This window comes from Mustela putorius, unplaced genomic scaffold (genome assembly GCF_011764305.1).
Source record: "Mustela putorius furo isolate JIRA1106 unplaced genomic scaffold, ASM1176430v1.1 tig00000281_pilon_pilon_pilon, whole genome shotgun sequence".
NCBI lineage: Eukaryota > Metazoa > Chordata > Mammalia > Carnivora > Mustelidae > Mustela > Mustela putorius.
The window spans coordinates 278,145-297,516 of NW_025421343.1; the positions used below are offsets into that span (position 1 = coordinate 278,145).

The following is a 19,372-nucleotide window of genomic DNA, read 5'->3' on the forward strand; positions in this document are numbered from 1 at the left end:
GGAGACTGGAACCTTCATACATTGCTGGAAGAATATAAAATAGTGAAGATCCTGTGGAAAACAGTTTGGCATTTTTTCCAAAAGCAGAGTCACCACTTGATGCAGCAATTTCATCCTGTGTATATACCCAAGGGAAATGAAACACCATGTTCACACAAAAACTTGTACACAAATGTCCTTCGCAGCACTATTCATAATGCCAAAAACCGGAAACAACCGAAATGCCCCTTAGGATAAACAAAATGTGATACACACACACACACACACACACACACACGGAGTATTATGCAGCCGTGAAAAGGGAAAAGGTACTCACACATGCTATCACATGGATAAAGAAGGCACCCATCCGTGCTAAGCATGGTTAAACCATAAATATTATGCTAAGTGAAAGAAGTCATAACAGCCCATATATTAGATTATTCTATTTATATGAAATGTCCCAAACATATACCAGAAAGTGGACTATGCTTGCCAAAGACTGTGGCAAGGTGAGTATGAGGAGTGACTGCTAACAGGGATGGGTCTCCTTCAGAGATGATGAAAAAAAAAAAAAGTTCTGGAATTAGATACAAGGTGATGGGTAAATGACCCTGTGAATATACTAAAAACCACTGAATTATATTTAAAAGGGTGAATTTTTATCTCAATTTACAAAGAAAAGTAGCATGACAAGCTAGGGAAAAAATAAACACGCAAGAGGGAGAAAGAAAAGGAAAACAAGGTTCTCCGAGCAGCACTCATCCAGAGTAGTCAGGCAGCTCAAAATGTAATCTCTGCTAGAGCCTTTTGAGAAGCAGTTTTCTTACAATAACGTCACTTCTTTGGACCCTCAGCCCGACTGCAGACAGCTTGTATTGTTGATGAGTTCTTCCCTACATCCAACTGGAAACTTCCAGCTCTTGTTCCTAGACTGTCCCCTTCAGAGCAAAAAGAGCAAGTCTTCTTTTTTCACTTTCTAAACAACTGAAATATTATTATTTAGACTGTAAATTTTTTCTTCTCTAGGTTAAATATACCTATGTTCATAAACAAGTTTTTTTTAGTTGCATCACCATTTAAATGCTTCGCTTTGTCTGTATCCCTTTGACAAGAATGGCCCCAGGAAATGAATGGAATACTCCAGGTGTGGTCTGACTCGTGCACAGCAGACCAGCATCATCACCTACTCTTCATTTTATTAACATAGCTAAAAATGGCATTTTTATCCTTTTGGCAGCTGCATTACACTACACATTCATATTGAGTTAATTGACTGCTAAAATACTAGCCTTTTTCCATTTTACACTGCTTTAAATCTCTGCCTTCCCAGACCTATACTTTTAAAGTTGTTAAAATAAAAATTCAAGTGTATGACCTTGCCTTGTTATTTCATCTCATTAGAATCAGTCCATTGCTCCAATTCATAAGGATCATTTTGGATCCCGATTCTATTACCCAATGTAGTGGTTATATTTTCCAACTTTATATTAGGTACATAATTGATAAGTGTGTCTTCTCTTTAACCAAGTTATTTGCTGAATGTAAAATAACATAAAACTAATGGTAAGCTGCGGGGCTGTTTTCAAAAAAAAGCTTTCTCCAAATTAATATCAAACCACTGGTCAGGAACCTTTATACACAGTAGCTATTACTCCTGGAATCCAGCCTAGACTCTCCAACTTGCTCACAGACCTCTGGTGAGTGTCCTTACCCAAATGACACAATTTTTAAGAGACTGGACTTAGTGCACTCCCCTGAGCTTCCCAACCAGAAACCCTCCCAAAAAGGCCATGATGTTGATATCACATGGTCTGCTCTTACACAACCTGAAGGTTCTTTGGATCCCTGCTTCAAATAAGTAATACACTAACATTCAAAAAGAAAAAGGAAATTATTTTCTACTCCAGTACTCATCCTCATAAGGAACCCTCCCTGTTTCTTTCCCATTCTCCCATTCACCCTCCCTCCCTATCTCTCGCATCCTTTCAGCGTTTTGTTCAGCCAAATCCAAACAGTATATATTATGCATTATGTACAAACACACATATCTTTTCTTACACAAAAAAAACAGCTTCAAAGCATCTTTTAAAATAATCTCTTCCAGATTCTTGTCCCCCATCAATCCTGATGTCCCTACTGTGCACAATCTACCCTCCTTCTCATTTAGGAATATGGAAACATTTTCTTGCCTCAAATCTTCTGAGATCTCTTCTGCTGAAAGCAAGGCTTCAAATGTCACTGGTGGCAGCTCACTGTCCTCACTATCAAGCTCACCGCAGATGGAATCCATCTAGCCCAGGAGATGTGAACACAGAACAGCACTTGGTACATCTTGGGCTTCAGTTCTTACCCCTTTAAGTTTTAAAGCTAATTCATCTTTTCCTGCCTTTGGGTAAAGGAATCTGAACTCCAAAACCCAGCTTCCAATTGTCTGCCAGAAACCCAAATCCCTTTGGTTCCATTAGGGCACATGTCCCAAATGTTATTGAAGGCCTCCTACCAAACCCTGGTAAATGGTACACGGCATTTGTCAAAATAAAATGTCTCTGTTGAAACCACTAACCATTCTTGAGTTTGGGTGCGTGCAACACGCACATCCTCACTCTGCTGTCAGTGCAGAGAGGATGCTGCTTCTCCAACCACTAACACACAAGCCTTAGCCCGTTATAAATATAAAGCATGTTGCCTCCTCCAATTCCTTTCACAATTCTGACACTGTTTGAGAGAGGTAGGGTTAGGGTATGGCCTCTATCTGACAGAAGTCTGAGCCTAGGAGGGCTAAAAACATTCTAGAGGGCTTTTGATTAAAATGGTAAGAAAAAAAATTTTTAAGTAAGTTGAATACTTCCTTTTATTGCTGCTTCCTTCTAAAGTCTTACTAAATGATGTAAAGAGTTTGTTTTTTAAAAAGCACAGGGACGCCTGGGTGGCTCAGTTGGTTAAGCAGCTGCCTTCAGCTCAGGTCATGATCCCAGCGTCCTGGGATCAAGTCCCACATCGGGCTCCTTGCTCTGCAGGGAGCCTGCTTCTCCCTCTGACTCTGCCTCCACTCTGCCTGTGCTCGCTCTCGCTCGCTCTCTCTCTGACAAATAAATAAATAAAATCTTTAAAAAAAAAAAAAAAAAGCACAAACTAGGGGTGCCTGGATGTCTCAGTGGGTTAAAGCCTCTGCCTTCGGCTCAGGTCATAATCCCAGAGTCCTGGGTTCGAGTCCAGCATCAGGGTCTCTGCTCGGCAGGGAGCCTGCCTCCCCTCTCTCTCTCTGCCTACTTGTGATCTTTGTCTGTCAAATAAATAAATAAAATCTTTAAGGAAAAAAAAAAGCACAAACTGAAGACGACTTCCATTTCCGGGAAAATGGAGTCAAGGTGCTTTTGCTTATTCTCCCTTCTAAGTACAACTAAATATAAATACTCTGGACACTAGAATAGATTTTAAAAAGCATAATAAGAAGAATCTGATATGTGGACAGAAAACAGCCTAGCTAGAAACTTTAGAGCCCGAGGAATGAAATGATGGTGAGCTGCCCGAGTTTTCTTTTTGTCCCATATATCCCAGACTAGAAACTGAAGCAACTGGTGAGTTAAAAACACCAATAAAAGCTTGCTTTCTCTAGCCAAAGCCAGGAAAATGCAGCCTGGAAAGAGAGAAACTCACAGACATTAACTACTCTATTCCAGCCAAAAATCACAGAAAAAAACTGCAGCCCCTCCCTGCAGACACGCCAGCAAAAGCCAGGGGGGGGGGGCAGACTTCCACCTTCACATACACACTATATCTACGTATATAACGTAGTCTTGTATAACTAATATATGTAACATTAATTAGAATATTTAAAAGCTATACAAAGAAATGGTCAACAAATACAGGAAAAGATGCTCAACATCACTAAGCATCAGGAAAGTGCAAATCAAAATCACAAGAAAGTAACACTTCATGCCTGTTCGGATGCCATTATTCAACAAACACACACACAGACAATAACAAATGCCGGAAAGGATCCCTTGTGCGCTGTTGGTAGCAATATAAATTGGTACAGACACCAGTGGAAAACAAAAAATTAAACACAGAATTACCATATTACCTAGCAATCCCACTTCTTGGTATATATCCGAAAGAATTAAAAGCAGGATCTTGAAGAGATATTTGCGCATCCGTGTTCACTGCACATTATTCACAATAACAAAGGTGTAGAAGCAACCTAAATGTCCACTGATGGATTAATGGCTAAAGAAAATGTGGCATATATTTATAATGGAAAAGGACTCGACCTTTAAAAAGAGAGAAATCTTGTCATTTCTACAATATGGATGAACCATGAGAATATTATGTAAGTGAAACAGGCCAGTCATAGAAGGACAAATACTGTATGATTCCACTTACATGAGGTACATAAAACAGCTACATACACTTTGCCAACAGTTAAAAACACTGTGCACTTAAAAATGGTTAAGATGGTAAACTTTTAAGTTATTGGTTTTGACCACAATAGAAAAATTATTTTTAAAACATAGAGTAAAATTAACATAAAAATTTAAGTATTGGCTTAAAAACAAAATGAAAGCTTCAAAGTTGAAATAATAGTTGCTTAGTTGATAATCTATGCAATATATTCAAATGAGCTGAACATTTTTACCCACACAAACCCTGCACACAGATGTTTATAGCGACTTTTATTCATAGTTGCTAAAACTTGGAAGCAACCAAGACGTTCTTCAATAGACGAATGGATAAATTGTGAAACATCCATACAATGGACTATTATTCTGCTCTACAAAGAAATGAGCTATCAAGTCATGAAAAGACATGGAAGAAACTTAAATGCATATTAAGTAAAAGAAGCCAATCTGAAAAGGCTACACACAGAATGACTGCAACTATATGATGTCCTAAATAAAGGCAAAACTATGGAGACAATAAAATAAAAATCAGTGATTATCAGCGGTTGGGCAATTTGGTGGGATTAACAGGCAGAGCACAGGCAATGTCTGGGGCAGTGAAACTATTCCATACACTATAATGGTAGACACATTTTATACCTTTGTCAAAATCCATAACACAATACCAAACTCAATGTGTAATACCAAATTAACCTAAAATAAACTATGAACTCTAGGTGATAATGATATGTCAATGTGTCAACTCTCACCTCAAGTATCTAGGAAAAAAAGAACAAAATAAACAAAATAAGCAGAAAGAAAGAAATAATAAAGAAGTATAAAAATAAAAACCAATGAAATAAAAAATGGAAAAATAAAGAAAAATCAATTAAACAAAGCAATGGGTCTTTGAAAACATCAAGCAGCAAACCTCTAGCAATACCAACAAAGAAAAAAAGAAATAAGATACAAATTATCAATATTAGGAATGAATCCGGATTTTTTTTTTAAAGATTTTATTTATTCATTTGACAGAGAGAGATCACAAGCAGGCAGGCAGAAAGGCAGGCAGAGAGAAGGCTCCCTGCTGAGCGGAGAGCCTGATGCAGGACTCGATCCCAGGACTCTGAGATCATGACCTGAGCCGAAGGCAGCAGCTTAACCCACTGAGCTACCCAGGTGCCCCTGAATCTGGATTTTTATCACAGACCCGGAACATATTAAGGGATAATACAAGAATATCAGTAACAGAGAACTCTACATGCATAAATTGGACTTAAATGAAACAGACCAATTCCACAAAAATACAAACTATTACAACACACCTAATATAAAGGATAAATTAAATAGCCTTATAAGTATTAAGGAAACTGATTTTATAAATTAATAACTGCCAAAAAAGAAATTCCCAGGCCCAGATGGTTTCACTGGAGAATTCTAACAAATGCTTAATTGAAGAACAAACACCAATTCTACAAAATCTTTTCCAGAAAACAGAGAGGAGGGAACACTTCCCAACTCCCAACTCGTACTATAAAGCCAGAACTACCCTAATACCAAAATCAGAAAAAGCTTAATAAAACTCCCAAAACTACAGGCCATTAACCCTCACTATAGCTGTAAAAATCCAAAATATTAACAAATAGAATTCAAAAATAAAGAAAAATAATTATAGACCATGACCAAGTGGGGATTACTACAAGGATGCAAGTTTGGTTCAATATTTGAAAATCAGTCAATATAATCCACCATATTAAAGCTAAAGAAAAAGAAATATCACATGAGCATATCACTCGATGCAGAGAAAAAATATCTGACAAACTTCAACACCCATTCATGTTTAAAAACTCTTAGAACAATAGGAACGGAGGGAAACTTCCTCAAATTTATTTTTTAATTCATTTTAAAAAACCACAATTAAACTTATGGTTAATAGTGAAAGTATTCTTTCTTCCTAAGATTGGAAAGAAGGCAAGGATGTCCACTCACCATTCTTATTCAACACATAGTACTGCAAATTCTAGCCAATGCAAGAAGACTAGAAAAGGAAATTAAAAGGATACAGATCAGAAAGGAAGAAATAAAACTGCCTCTCTTTGCAGGTAACACAATGGTCTATATAGAAAATCCTAAGGAATATAGAAAAAAAATTATAGAACTAGGGGTGCCTGGGGGGCTCAGTTGGTTGAGTGGCTGCCTTCCATTCAGGTCATGATCCTGGAATCCCAGGACTGAATCCCACATCAGGCTCCCTCCTCAGTGGGGAGTCTGCTTCTCCCTCTAACCTTCCCCCCTGTCATGCTCTCTCTCTCTCTCATTCTTTCTCTCCCAAATAAATAAAATCTTTTTTAAAAAATTCCAAAACTAGTAAACAAATTTAGCAAGCTACAGCATAAAAGATAAACACAGAAAAATCATTTGTTTGGGGCACCTGGGTGACTCAGTCAGTTAAGCGTCCAACTCTTGATTTCAGCTTAGGTCATGCTTTCGGGGTTGTGGGATTGAGCCCCGTGTTGGGCTCTGTGCTCAGTCAAGAGTATGCTTGAGATTCTCTCTCCCTCTGCCCCTCCCCCCCACACACACTGGTACTCTCTAAAATGAATGAATGAATGAGTAAAAATCAATTGGTTTTCTATATACTAGCAATAAACACATGGACACCAAAATCAAAAATCCAATACCATTTATAACCATTCAAAACAAAACCAAAAAGTTATGTCAAAATCTAAGAACATGTACAAAGCCTCCTTAACGCTCATGAAAAAAATCAAAGATAGAAATAAACGGAGAGATGCACCATGTTCATTTATTGGAAAACTAAACAGAAAATATGTCAATTCTCCCCAAATTCATATATGACTTTAATGGAATTCCTATCAAAATATTTGCAAGACATTCTGTAGATAAGGATTATTCTAAAATTTATGTGAAAAGACAAAAAAATGAGAATAAGTAAAATAATTTTAGGGGAAAAAAAAGTAGGAGGAATCAGACTTTTTATAAAACTACAATAATCAAGGTTGTGTGGTATTTGGTAGAGATAAAGGCATATAGATTAATGGGAACAGAACAGAGGAGGGTTGGGGCACCTGGGTGGCTCAGTCATTAACCATCTGCCTTCAGCTCAGGTCATGATCCTAGAGTCCTGGGTTTGAGCCCCACATCCGGCTCCCTGCTCAGCAGTAAGCCCACTTCTCCGTCTCCCACTCCTCACGCCCCAGCTTATGTTCCCTTTCTCGCTGTGTCTCTATCAAATAAATCAATAAAATCTTTAAGAAAAAAAAGAAAGGGGTAGCTCAGTGGGTTAAGCCTCTGCCTTCAGCTCAGGTCATGGTTCCAGGGTCCTGGGATCGAGCCCCGCATCGGGCTCTCTGCTCTGTGGGGAGTCTGCTTCCTCCTCTCTCTCTGCCTGCCTCTCTGCCTACTTGTGATCTCTGTCTGTCAAATAAATAAATAAAATCTTTAAAAAAAAAAAAAAAAAAAAAGAAAGAGGACGTTCTAAAGATGGACCCTCACAAATATGCCTAATTTCTGACAAACATATTCAATGGAAGAAAGACAGCCTTTTCAACAAAGGTTGCTGGAACAAAGAAGCAAAAAATAAACCTCAATAAAGGTCTCGCACCTTATATAACATTAACACAAAATGGACCACAGACTTAAATGTAAAACGTAAGACTATAAAAATTTTAAGAAAAAAAGACAAAATCTTCAGAATCAAGGGGCAGGCAGAGTTCTTAGAAATGACACCAGAAACATGTTCCACAAAAAGAAAAAATAGATAAACTGGATTTCATCAAAGTTAAAAACAAAACAAAAACAAACAGAAAGGTCTTAGGAATTAAAAAGCCTGATGAATAAAAAATTCAACAGGGTGCTTGGAATGTAAAGCTGAGGAAATCTGCCAGAAAGTAGAGAGGGGGAAAAAAAAGAAAGAAAAAGAAAAGAGGAAAACACAAAATATTAGAAAATCAACTCAGGAGAACCAACATCCAAAATAACAGCAATTTCAGACAAAAGGAAGACAGAAAAGGAAATCACCAAATGACACAGGCCAAAATTCCTCACAATGCAAGGATAGGAGTCTCTTGATTACATGGGGACACCATTTATTAATAAATAATAAATGTACACAGCAAGGTATATCATCAAGGTATTTCAGAACACTGTAAACAAAGGGGAAACATTAATTTCTAGGGGGGAAAAATGGGTCACACCCAAAGAGCCGATATTAGAATGACTTCGAACTTCCTATGCACAACAATGAAAGCTAAAATACATGGTACAGCCGTGCTTTCAAATACCTGAATGAAATGATTTCTGAGCCAGAATTTTATACACAAGGTTTCATATGTGTGAGCATAAAATAAAGACACTTCCAGTCTTTTAAGATCTCAAGAATTTACCTACTATGCATAAGGAAGCTACCACAGGATAAGCTCCACCAAAATGAGGAAGTAAAGCAAAAAAACGGAGTCAGGCAATCAAACAAAAATGTGAGGCAAAGGGATAACTAAGAAATTCCAAGATAAGACTGTAAATTGGGCCTAGAGAGCAACCAAACCAAATTTCACTGAGTTAGGAGACTAAGATTTCTTGAAGATAAAATGGACAGAACACATAAATGTTTTTAAAAGTTTTGTTTTTTTTTTTTCTTTAAATGATTTCTACAGCCTAAGGAGAGTTTGGGGTTAAACTGCTGAAAAGTACACAGGAAAGACAGACCTAAAAATTGAAAAAGATCATTAATTCCAGTGAAAACAGAGTTATACAGAAAAGCAATAGTAATCCTAGTCCACCAGAAGACTCTGCAAGAACAGTGTTTTCATACACGTAAAAACTAATACTACTGTGACTAACATATTGCCAAAACTTCTTGCAGCAGAAAGGGAAGTGAGCATGATTGCAGGTATCTGGGGAGAAGGGTGTACAGGGGATGAGAGAGAGCTAAATTTTTGCTTTCCATACTATATATTGCCTAAAATGGAGAAAAAAAAAATCAGGAACTAGCAAGATCAGCATGTTATTCTGAAACATATCAAATGAATCAACCAAAAGTGGTTGTCTCTGGGACGTTGCAGTGACAGAAGAGGGCCTCTCAGGGAAGTGCTTGAAGTTTTTGGGAAAAAGCTTAGTTCTCAAAACGGAACCAGATCTTCCACAGCTAATACACAGCTGGACCAGAACGTGAACTCATGTAACCGGTCCCGATCGGACCCGCCTAGCACAGAGCCAGCCCTCAAACATGTTTCTGAACCAGTGGGAGAAAGTTAAAGAATGGGATTACTTTCATAATATCAGAAAATGAATGAGAAGGGCATTCCAGGCAGAGGAAACAGCAGAAGCAAAGACAGGAAAGGGAGTGTGTGTGAGAGAGCTCAGCAAGGCAGAGACAACAGGAGGAGGGGCAAAGAGAAGCAGCCAGAAAACCCAGTGGCTGCTGGCGGGAGATGCAGTGAGGCTGGTTGTCCCGAGCTCTGTGGAGGGGCGCGGGCGCACACTGATGCTTTGAGGATGGATCTGGGGGCCCTATGTATTTGAGCCTTGGGGTTTTTTGTTACTGTTTTGCAATGATGATGACAACACTTATTTCTTTCAGCAAATGGTTTCTTCTCAAATGGTTTCAGCTTTTTGGAATCTAAAGTAGTATGAGGCTCTCTAAAATCCTGAGGTCTTTTTCAGTTCACCCAACTGCCGTACAGGCTGGTTACGCTAAGTGATGGCCGAAGGGCCAACTCCACAGCGGAGAACAGGAAAGCAAAGCCTCGTGGAATCCCTACAATGCCACCTTCACTCATTTTATCGGACCTCTTTTTGTTCTTTACAAGAGCATGAAAATCCCGGGCATAAAGGAATCATCTCTAGGTGAATATCTGGATCAGATGTTACCATTATTCATACATTCATTTCATCCAAAAAGTCTATTAAGTACAGCTGACACTTGAAAAACGGGCGTTTGAACAGCATGAATCTAGTGTATTAATTCACTTAAATATGGTACAGTTCTGTAAATGTTACTTTCCTTATGATTTTTTTTCTTTTTTTTTAAGTAGGCTCCAAGTGGGGCTTGAACTCACAGCACTGAGATTAAGACCTAAACTGAGATCGAGAGTCAAACACTTAACCCACTGACCCATCCAGGTGCCCCTCCTCATGATTTTCTTAATATTTTCTTTCCTTTAGCTTCCTTTATTTCAAGAACACCGTGTATAATACATACAACATATGAAATGTGCATTGACTGTTTATGTTACTGGTAAGACTCGCAGTCAACAACAGGCTGCTACTAGTTAAGTTTTGGGGGTGCTGAAAGTAATATGAGGATTTTCAACTCTTCTGGGGTCAACTCCCCAGCCCCTGTATTGTTCAGGGATCAATTGTATTTACTTTATGCCAAGCAGGCTGCTGAAATATAAAGGTTCTGATTTTTTATTTTATTTTTAAATTTTTTTTAAAGATGGACCTTCTTTATTTTTTTTCAAAGATTTTATTTATTTATTTGATAGACAGAGATCACAAGTGGGCAGAGAGGCAGGCAGAGAGAGAAGGGGGGAAGCAGGCTCCCCACTGAGCAAAGAGCCTGATGTGGGGCTTGATCCCAGGACCCTGAGATCATGACCTGAGCTGAAGGCAAAGGTTTAACCCACTGAGCCACCCAGGCACCCGGGTCCTGATTTTTTAAAAAACTTACCTTCTGATGGCAGAATTACTTATAAGATAAAAAGATAAGCAATATAATTGGTGTAAACAAAAGTCTTATGGAAACAGAAAGGAATAAAAGACGATCTAAGGGGGCCCCTGGGTGGCTCAGTCAGTTAAGCCTCTGACTCTTGATTTCAGCTCAGGTCATGATCTTAGGGTTGTAAGATTGAGCCTGTGTCGGGTGTGGGGCCTGCTTAAGACTTTCCTTCTCCCTTTCTCACTGCTCCTCCCCCTCACACTTGATCTCTCTCTTAAAAAAAAAAAAAAAAAAAAAATATTTAAGTTTTTTAATGTGTAATATCAAATAGAAGTGAAAGTAAGAGATTATCAAATTCCCACATACCCACCGATCTGCTTCGATCATAACCCTATGCCAACTCTCTCTTCTAAATCTACTCATTAACTTTAAGACATCATGTTATTTTATCCACAAATATTGCAGCATATATCTCTGACAGGGACTCTTTCTTTAAACACAGTATGAATCTGAATTGTGAAAACAAAGTTTTTAAGATGTGAGGTATAATTTACATATAGTAATAATGCACAGATCTTAAGGTGTTCAGTTGAATTCTAACACTTGTATAGCCCTGTATAACCACTACCCACTACCCAAAACAAGATATAGAATGTTTCTATGGCCCAGAAAGTTCCCACACACCTTCTTCTAGTCAATTTCCCACACTCAGATGACCACTTCCTGATTTCTGTTCCCACAGATCACTTTTGCCCAGTCTTGGACTTCTATAAATGAAATCATAGAGTATGTATGAATAAGAAGTTTCTAGTCCAAGAAAAGGAAAAACCATCTCTGGAGGACAAAACTACACATATAATATACAAAGGTATATTCACAGAATGCTGAGAAGCTCAAGAGGGATAAAAACCAGGATTGGGAGTAGACAAGTCTAGAAGAGGAGGCTCAATGGAGAGCTAGGGTTTCTGGATTCAATACCATAGTTAGTTCTGGGAATGAAGTCATGAAATAAACTTAGCCCGATGCACAAGCATTTCTCTGACCTTAAAAGTTGGCCAATTCTCTTAGTACCCTCTTTCCTCCTCAACCTCCAGCTAATGGTGACCAAGAAGGCAGAAGCAAGCTCTACCCCCAAGCCTCTTCACTAGCGTCTTCTGCTGAGGCTCCTCTGACATCTCAGGGAAGGAACAAGCCTCCCCAAACCCCCCATCACCCTTCTTAGGAGAGGGCACATTTTCAACAAGCAATCCCAAGTCTCAGAGGCAGCCTTACCATTATCTGGATTTCTCTCTTGCACACCTGGAGATCATGCTCATTGTTGACAAACATGCGTTTCAAGGCACATTTCATTCCATTGCTTGTCCTCACCAGAAACACGATGGCAAATCCACCTGTGAGGGAAACACACATACAAGCTCTTTGAGTCATATTCAAAAAGCCAGTCAGACAACCACAGTGGCTGCAGCTTTGTGCTGTCACCGTTATTCGTACCGATGCCATCATCAGCTGGGCCTAAGGGCTGGCCTGGCCTAGAAGGCACTCTTGGATTCAAGGGTCTCAGGGATATTACCATGGGATTGGGTGGCAAGAGTCAGAAAAACTGCTGAACACCTCTGTCAGGAAAAGAGAAGAATACTAATTATCTTGCAATAAACCTGCCAATAAACAGATGAACAAACAGATGGAAGAAAAAAGAAATATATTCCAACCACTGTCCTAAGCACTTTGAGTTCTTATTAAATTCTTACTAAAATCCTGTGAGGCTGGGTATTATTTTTCCCTTAAGGACAATGACTAGCTAGAGAAAACAGAGGCTCAAAGAGATTAGATTCAACCAAGAACTTAAAAAAAAATTAATTCAGCACTTAACCAGAGAAGCTTGGAAATTATTTTAATAATTGTATAATAACAGTTGTCAGATTCAAGATGCTTTCTCTTCCTTCTCAACCCTCCTCACTCCTCCCCCAACTTAGATCGACAATTGACCTTGAGGATTTCTCCTGCTTTTCCTGCCTTATGGGCTACTGAGAAGACACAAAATATAGGTATCAAAGTGTTCCTCAACACAGCAGACACCAGGAAAGTATAACTCAATTAGTGGCCAGATGTTTTAACACCCACATCAAACCTTTCTCTTAAAGACCAAATTTCATTAAAAATTTTTTTTATATAACTAACAGAAATCTTCAAATGCTCTGGATTGGTTACACCTTAGCATTCCTTAGATTCTTAGAACTCCCTCCTTCTATCTCATTCCCCAAACACTGTAGGAGGTATTTAGTGCCATTGTTAACAGAGGTTATAGAAAGATACAGTGCCATATATCTTTATCCATTCATCTGTTGATGGACATCTAGGTTCTTTCCATAGTTGGGCTATTGTAGACATTGCTGCTATAAACATTCGGGTGCACGTGCCCCTTTGGATAAAGAAGATGTGGTGTATATATACACAATGGAATACTATGCAGCCATCAAAAAATGAAATCTTGCCATTTGTGATGACGTGAATGGAACTAGAGGCTATCATGCTTAGCGAAATAAGTCAATCAGAGAAAGACAACTATCACATGATCTCCCTGATATGAGGAAGTAGAGATGCAACATGGGTGGTTAAGGGGGTAGGAGAATAATAAATGAAACAAGATGGGATTGGGAGGGAGACAAACCATAAGTGACTCTTAATCTCACAAAACAAACTGAGGGTTGCTGGGGGGAGGGGGGTCGGGAGAAGGAGGGTGGGGTTATGGACATTGGGAGAGTATGTGCTATGGTGAGTGCTGTGAAGTGTGTAAAACTGGCGATTCACAGACCTGTACCCCTGGGGATAAAAACATATGTTTCTAAAAAATAAAAAATAAAAAGGAAGATAAGTGCTGCAAAGCTGTCAAAGCTGAAGGCTTTGGGATAAGCATTAGTAAGACTGGGCACTTAGTCCATCTGTCTGCTCATAGACCATCATAATTTAGCTTGAACCATCCCACATATTGACTCTGGGTAGCAGCAGCAACAACAACAACAAAGTTTCGAGGGTAGTCTTTGCACACAGGTGATCCCTGATTGGATGGAGACAGGCACAGAGGGAAGTCGCCAGTGTGGGAAGTTGAGCGGAGGCTCTGGTGTAGTGCTGAAGCTAACAGCCACATGCAAAACTCAGAGAGAGCAAAAGCAGTGACTCTCTAGATCATGAGGCAGAAGACTGGAGTCCTGTTGCATCTCCCCCTATCTCCTCTGAGGCCCAGCGGCACCTGAGCACCTGTCTGTTGATGCCGGGGGCCATTTCCTGGTGTAGACACTCAATGTGCATTCTTTCCCAAGTCTCCTTGTCTAGGTTTCTGCAGCTTGTAACCAAAGAGTGCCTCAATCGGAAAGGATTCTTGCGTGTCTTCATCCGATACACACATTAATTCTGTGTTTACAAAAATGTTAATGGGCTCAAATGTTCCAAGTGTGCATGTTGACAGGGTCTACCAGACTTCATGTTTGTACATTTCCTATCATAGCTTCCTTCTTCAGGAGTCAAGTGAACATTCGCCGTGACGTCTTTAATTTCCACAGTCATCTTGAATCTTTGTATCTCAGTAACATTTCCCATTTTCTCGTAATACTTTACAGTCCACTCACACTGCTCAACTGTCAATTTTAATTCTAGAAATTCACTTTAAAAACTTGTTTACAACACTACCATGTACTGACAAGTAGGGGTGTTATGACATACAGACACAATCTCCATTTTAAGACGCGTATTTTTTCACATTCAATTTTTAGGATATCAGAATTTTTCTTGCGATAAATATGTACATTGATTGCAGTAGTTGATCTTCTTTTTCCCAAAAAGCTATTAAATTCATGATGTAGGGGCGCCTGGGTGGCTCAGTGGGTTAAAGCCTCTGCCTTCGGCTCAGGTCATGATCCCGGGGTCCTAGGATCGAGCCCCGCATAGGGCTCTCTGCTCAGCGGGGAGCCTGCTTCCCCCCTCTCTCTGCCTGCCTCTCTGCCTACTTGTGATCTATGTCTGTCATATAAGTAAATAAAATCTTTAAAATAATTAATTAATTAATTATGTATGTATGTATCTTATTTCCAATCAGAATCAGAAATGCTAATATAAATTATTAAATGTCTATATGTATTCATAATTATTTTGTGGACAGCCCAAGTAGTCATTTTATAAATATTTCAATGTGTAAAGAGATTATTTATTTATTTATTTGAGATAGAGTGTGAGAGAGAGCACAAGCAGGGCAGAGGGAAAAGGAGAAGCAGGCTCCCCCGCTAAGCAGGGGCCCTGATGCGGGGCTCGCTGCCAGGACCCTGGGATCATGACTTAAGCTGAAAGCTGACGCCTAACTGACTCAGCCACCCAGGCACTCCAGGTATTTCAATTTTTTTTTTTTTTTTTTAAATCACAGGTCTACAGACTTTGTATCAACAGTGCTCCTAGAAAGAGTTAATCTTAGCATTTGCTTTATGAAGAGATGAACTGAGTGAGGCTTAGGAGTCCCATGGCTAATTATGCAGAACCTGTCATTCCGCTGACTGTCCAAACAACACTCTTTCCACTTTATTCATCTCAGAGAAAGTCTGTGTAACAGCTCCTTTAGATACTAAGGAGACACCACAGTGCTGCAGAACCTGAGGTGGGAAGGGCCATTTCTACAGTTCTGCGACGCACGGAACCACCAGAGGACAGGGCAGTCCTTTTGGAAGCAGGCTAATGATGCAGCAATCCAAGATAACTGCCACCAGATGGGAGCAGTGTAGTTTTCTTTGCCAGGTAGCAAGATGACCTTTCCAGCTGAAACTGAAGAAATGTGGCAGATGTCTACGTCACAATCCAGGCAAGCACAAAGGGTTGAGATGAGCCAGCCAAGATTATCCAAGCCCGTGACCATCACAGATCTGAAGGTAAAGCAATGAACCTGTGTGACTAACACAGATGGAACCACATGATTTAGCTTCTATGCCCACAAAAGGGCTTATTTGCAGGTGACAAGCATGTTAAGTCAAAGCTCCTTGATCAAATTCAAAGGCTGCTAGGATGTGTCAGTTTAAAGATGCTGGTTGCTAGCACTGTGCAGTCGACCAACTAGAGATGTACATTACTTGGTTCAAAAGAAGAGGTGACACAGCACTGCTCGAGGTATTGCTCAAGCATAGAACCGAGGCGCCAGTACAGATCAGGGGACAAAGATTCTCGGCCATGGCTAAACAGAACCCAGGCTGTTACACAAGAAGGTAACTATACGCCTGTCAGCAGAGATGCATATTTCAGATTGAGCTGCATCCCCAAACCTTGATGAAATGGAAAAACCTAACACTGAGCTGGAGACAGTTTGGACAGAGGTAAGAAAAGCTAACATGCAGGACAGCCTGTGCCAATCTGCCCACTGGAATCTGTGCCAGTCCCTCGGCCTACTTGCATTCTTTTCTGAAACGCTAAGATATTCCTTATGGTTGTGTTGGGATCCACTTTGAGGAGAAATTCATGAATTTATGGAATCACAAAGGGACAAAGGATTCATTCCATGGTGTGAGGTAATCAACTGAAACAGCCATGATAAATTGTGACACAGACACACTTTAGCCCCTTAAATATGTCGGAACATTCTTTTATTCCCACAAAGAAACATGTGTTCTCCCACTTTCCCTAAAATATATAGCACTCTTGGGTATATCTCCTCCTCACTCTTTTTTATTTTGGCTTAAAAAAAATTTTTTTTAAGATATTTATTTATTTATTTGACAGACAGAGATCACAGATAGGCAGAGAGGCAGGCAGAGAGAGAGAGGAGGAAGCAGGCTCCCTGCCAAGCAGAGAGCCCGATGTGGGGCTCAATCCCAGGACCCCGGGATAATGACCTGAGCGAAAGGCAGAGGCTTTAACCCACTGAGCGACCCAGGCTCCCCACCAAAAATTTTTTCTATTAAAAAAGTATTATTAGTTTCAGGTAGAATTTAGTGGATTCATCACTTACATATGACACCCAGTGCTCATCCCAAGTGCCCTCCTTAATGCCCATCACCCAGCTACCCCATCCCCCACCCACTCCCCTCCAGCAACCTCAGTTTATTCCCGATGGTTAAAGAGTTTCTTATGGTTTGCCTCCCTGTTTTCATCTTATTTTATTTTTCCTTCCCTTTCCCTATGTTCATCTGTTTCTTAAATTCCACACATAAGTGAAATCATATGATAATTGTCTTTCTTTGACTTATTCTGCTTAGCATAATACCCTCTTATTCCACCCATGTCATTGCAAATGGTTAAGATTTCATTCTTTTTGATGGCCGAGTAATAGTCCATTGTATGTGTGTAAGAGTGTGTGTGTGTGTGTGTATCTCACCTCTCTTTTATCCATTCATCTGTCGAGAGACATCAGGGCTCTTTCCATAGTTTGACTATTGTGGATATTGCTGCTATAAACATTGGGGTATGGGTGCCCCTTTGAATCACTGTTTGTATCCTTTGGATAAATGCCTAGTGATGCAACTGCTTGGTCACGGGGTAGCTCCTCGTACTTTTTAATGATGTGAATGGGTACTTATCACTCACTATGAGATTAGAGATTTTTGTCTCCTCAGTTCCCCTCTGTATAATAGCTCCTAACATACATCAGGCACTCAAAAATTAATTAACTTCCTTCTGATCATTACTACAGAGAATAGAAAAGTCTACAGAAGGTGGTGGAAGACCACGGAAAACTAAAGCAATGGCTCACATATAGGAACAGACACTACATAACTCCAGATAATTAGTGCCATAAGAATATGGACCCAGGTCTGCTAGTTCCTAAAGATAACCTGGGAACTCAAAACTGTATGTGAAATATCCACTTGTAAACACTGGTGACAATCACATTTTAAACTAACACTGGACAGGCTGACACCACAGAGCTAAAGGAAACACATCTGAAAGGCTGAGTCTCTGAGCGTAGTTTCCTCTGTCTATCTAGATCTATAGATCTATAGATATATATATTCCTCCACACACCCCCCCCCCGACTTTGTATACCACTGGCTGTGGGACTTTTCTCCCCTGGCCATTAGTAAGATGAGAGGTTAGACTAGATAGACAGAGGAAACTACGCTCAGAGACTCAGCCTTTCAGATATATATATATAGATAGATAGATAGATAGATAGATAGATATATTCCTACACTGGTTATCACAGTTCTTGCCTCTCTTCCCTAAAGAGGAATTTATGGAATTTGCCCCTACCCAGCATCTGTATTTGACTTTATACTTTTTCAAAAGCATTTCAAAATACATTACTTCATTTATGTTTTCACAATAACTGAATGAGGCAGATGAATTACCCAATGTCCTCATTTTCCTGATAGGAAAGAAATACAGAGATTAAGCTCTTTTTACAAAAATACACAAAGCTGGTTAGTGGTAGAGTGCAAACTAGGTCCCTGGTCTTTGTAAATGACAATGTACCCTTCGAAGTGCAGAGTTTGATGAGTTTTCACACCTTTATACTCTCTTTCAACCATGACTTCCATCGGTCCATCACTATGAACAGTTCCTTGTACCTCTGCGTAGGCAACCACCCCCTGCCTACTATCTCATGTAACTTTTGATCTGCGATCAGTCCTGTGGATTAGTTTTGCTTGCTCCAGAATAAATGGAATCAAACAGTATGTACTATTCTGTCTGCTTCTTCTGTATAATATTTCTGAGATTCATTCTCATTGTTAAATTTATTAGTAGTTTGGGATTTTTTAAATTGCAGACTAATATTGCATTATATAGACATTCTCCACAATTAGTTTAACCATTCATCTGTTAAAGAATATTTCCACTATTTCTACTTTGGGCTGTTATAAATTAAATGTTCATACAGAAGTCCATTTTTTGTAGACATAAGTATTTATTTCTCTTGGGTAAATAACTAGGAATGGAATTGCTGGGACATATGGTTAAGTGTATATTCTAAATCCAGAATATCTTCTTGAAATCAAGGGCATAAGATCCAAAGGCCAATAGGGAGCAGACAGATCATGCAAAGGAGGGAAACAGTCCAGGTATCACAAAATGTCTAGACAGGGACCAGTGACACAGACTCGCTGTGTCTACGTGATGGGGACCACATCAACCAGAAAGGGCACGCCCCATGCTCATAGGCAGCCACTCCTCAAATCCAGCCCATCACTGCCAAGAAGGAATGTGGGCTGAGGGTTGCCAAGTTTTTTGACTTCCAAGAGAAGCTAGAGTTTTCTGTGAAATCTCCTGGTTTTTATTTTTTATTATATTTTTTTTTAAGTAGGCTCCACATCCAGCAAGGAGCCCAAGGCAGGGCTTGAACACACAACCCTGAGATCAAGATCTG

The 19,372-nt window shown here is 39.6% G+C and overlaps 1 protein-coding gene across 24 annotated transcripts in view; it reads right to left on the bottom strand.

Moving 5' to 3' along the window:
- AAK1 (AP2 associated kinase 1) overlaps nt 1–19,372 on the bottom strand; it is a 173,622-nt gene that overhangs the window by 82,252 nt on the left and 71,998 nt on the right. For all 24 annotated transcript variants that reach the window (XM_045078958.1, XM_045078965.1, XM_045078961.1 and 21 more), the window contains exon 3: nt 12,313–12,431. In XM_045078958.1, the coding sequence (XP_044934893.1) occupies nt 12,313–12,431 (119 nt within the window). The remainder of the gene's footprint in view (nt 1–12,312; nt 12,432–19,372) is intronic.